Source organism: Volvox carteri, assembly GCF_000143455.1.
Source record: "Volvox carteri f. nagariensis unplaced genomic scaffold VOLCAscaffold_34, whole genome shotgun sequence".
NCBI classification, from domain to species: Eukaryota; Viridiplantae; Chlorophyta; class Chlorophyceae; order Chlamydomonadales; family Volvocaceae; genus Volvox; species Volvox carteri.
The window spans coordinates 7,750-8,816 of NW_003307577.1; the positions used below are offsets into that span (position 1 = coordinate 7,750).

At 52.6% G+C, this 1,067-nt stretch overlaps 1 protein-coding gene across 1 annotated transcript in view; it reads left to right on the forward strand.

The window, feature by feature from the left end:
* Window positions 1–1,067, forward strand: part of VOLCADRAFT_93830 (uncharacterized protein) — a gene marked incomplete at both ends in the record, with an annotated part of 8,575 nt that overhangs the window by 3,584 nt on the left and 3,924 nt on the right. The window contains one exon of the mRNA XM_002953053.1: window positions 135–347. Coding sequence (XP_002953099.1) covers window positions 135–347 — 213 coding nt within the window. The remainder of the gene's footprint in view (window positions 1–134; window positions 348–1,067) is intronic.

Sequence of the window (1,067 nt, forward strand, 5' to 3'; positions counted from 1 at the left end):
ACAGCTTGTAAGGTACCTGGCTTGAGCCCAGCACAACGTAAACAGAAGTCACGCTGGACCTGGACCATACCATCTTCCAAAGCCAAATCAAGATATGACTTACCAGCGGGTAAAACACCTTTACCTAACCGCAGGACGGAGACAATCCTATCAGGACCCCAGACCTCAGCACCATAACAGAGAACCGAACGGACCTGGGTGTCGAACGCTTGAAGCCGAACGGCAGGAGCCCACACCCTGTTCTCATCCAACCGATTACTAAGACCGAACATAGCCCGTCGCCCTGCTTCCAAAAGTTCGTTGACACAACTCGCAAACGGGGACGCAGGGCCCCAATAGAGACCCAAGTACCTAACGCGACCACACCAGTTAATAGGACTAGGAACAAGTAAACTACCAACCATGGGTGGGTGCCAAAGCGACCCATCAGTACGGAGAGGAAGCATGAGCCTCACCCCCTCAAACGCCCTCTTAACGACATCAACGGAAGCAGCCACAACAAGGGCCTCACATTTCCGAACGTTGCAGCGCATACCAAAAGCAGCACAGAACTCAATAAGCAGCTTAAGCGAGAACTGGAGGCGTGCCAACGAGGTCGCGAACAAAGTAAGGTCGTCTGCATAGAACAACAGAGGCAACCGACGATCATTAATGACAGGACATTCGTGTGCACGTGTGTTGAACCATTCGTCCATACCATCCCTCGCTTCAAGGTAGTCGGCAATAACTTCAATGAAGAACCCGAACAAATTGGGACTCATGAGACACCCCTGCTTCACGCCCTGCAGAGATGCAAAGATGGACCCTAGGCGACCGTTAACCTTGACCCGTTGGAGAACACGTTCGTAGCATATAAATACACAGAAAACTTTGGTTTTCTTTCGTTTCGCTCATAAAGCCTACAGTTACAGGCGCGATATCTGACGCGCAGCTCCACCTCCGCATGCCTGTTTTTTTCAAGGTCTGTGGCGTCAGCTTCACCCGGCTGCCTTGACTGCTGCTGCAGCAGGCGGGCAGGGACATGGATGGGTCCCTACTGACTGGACTCCGCTACACCGCTCTGACGG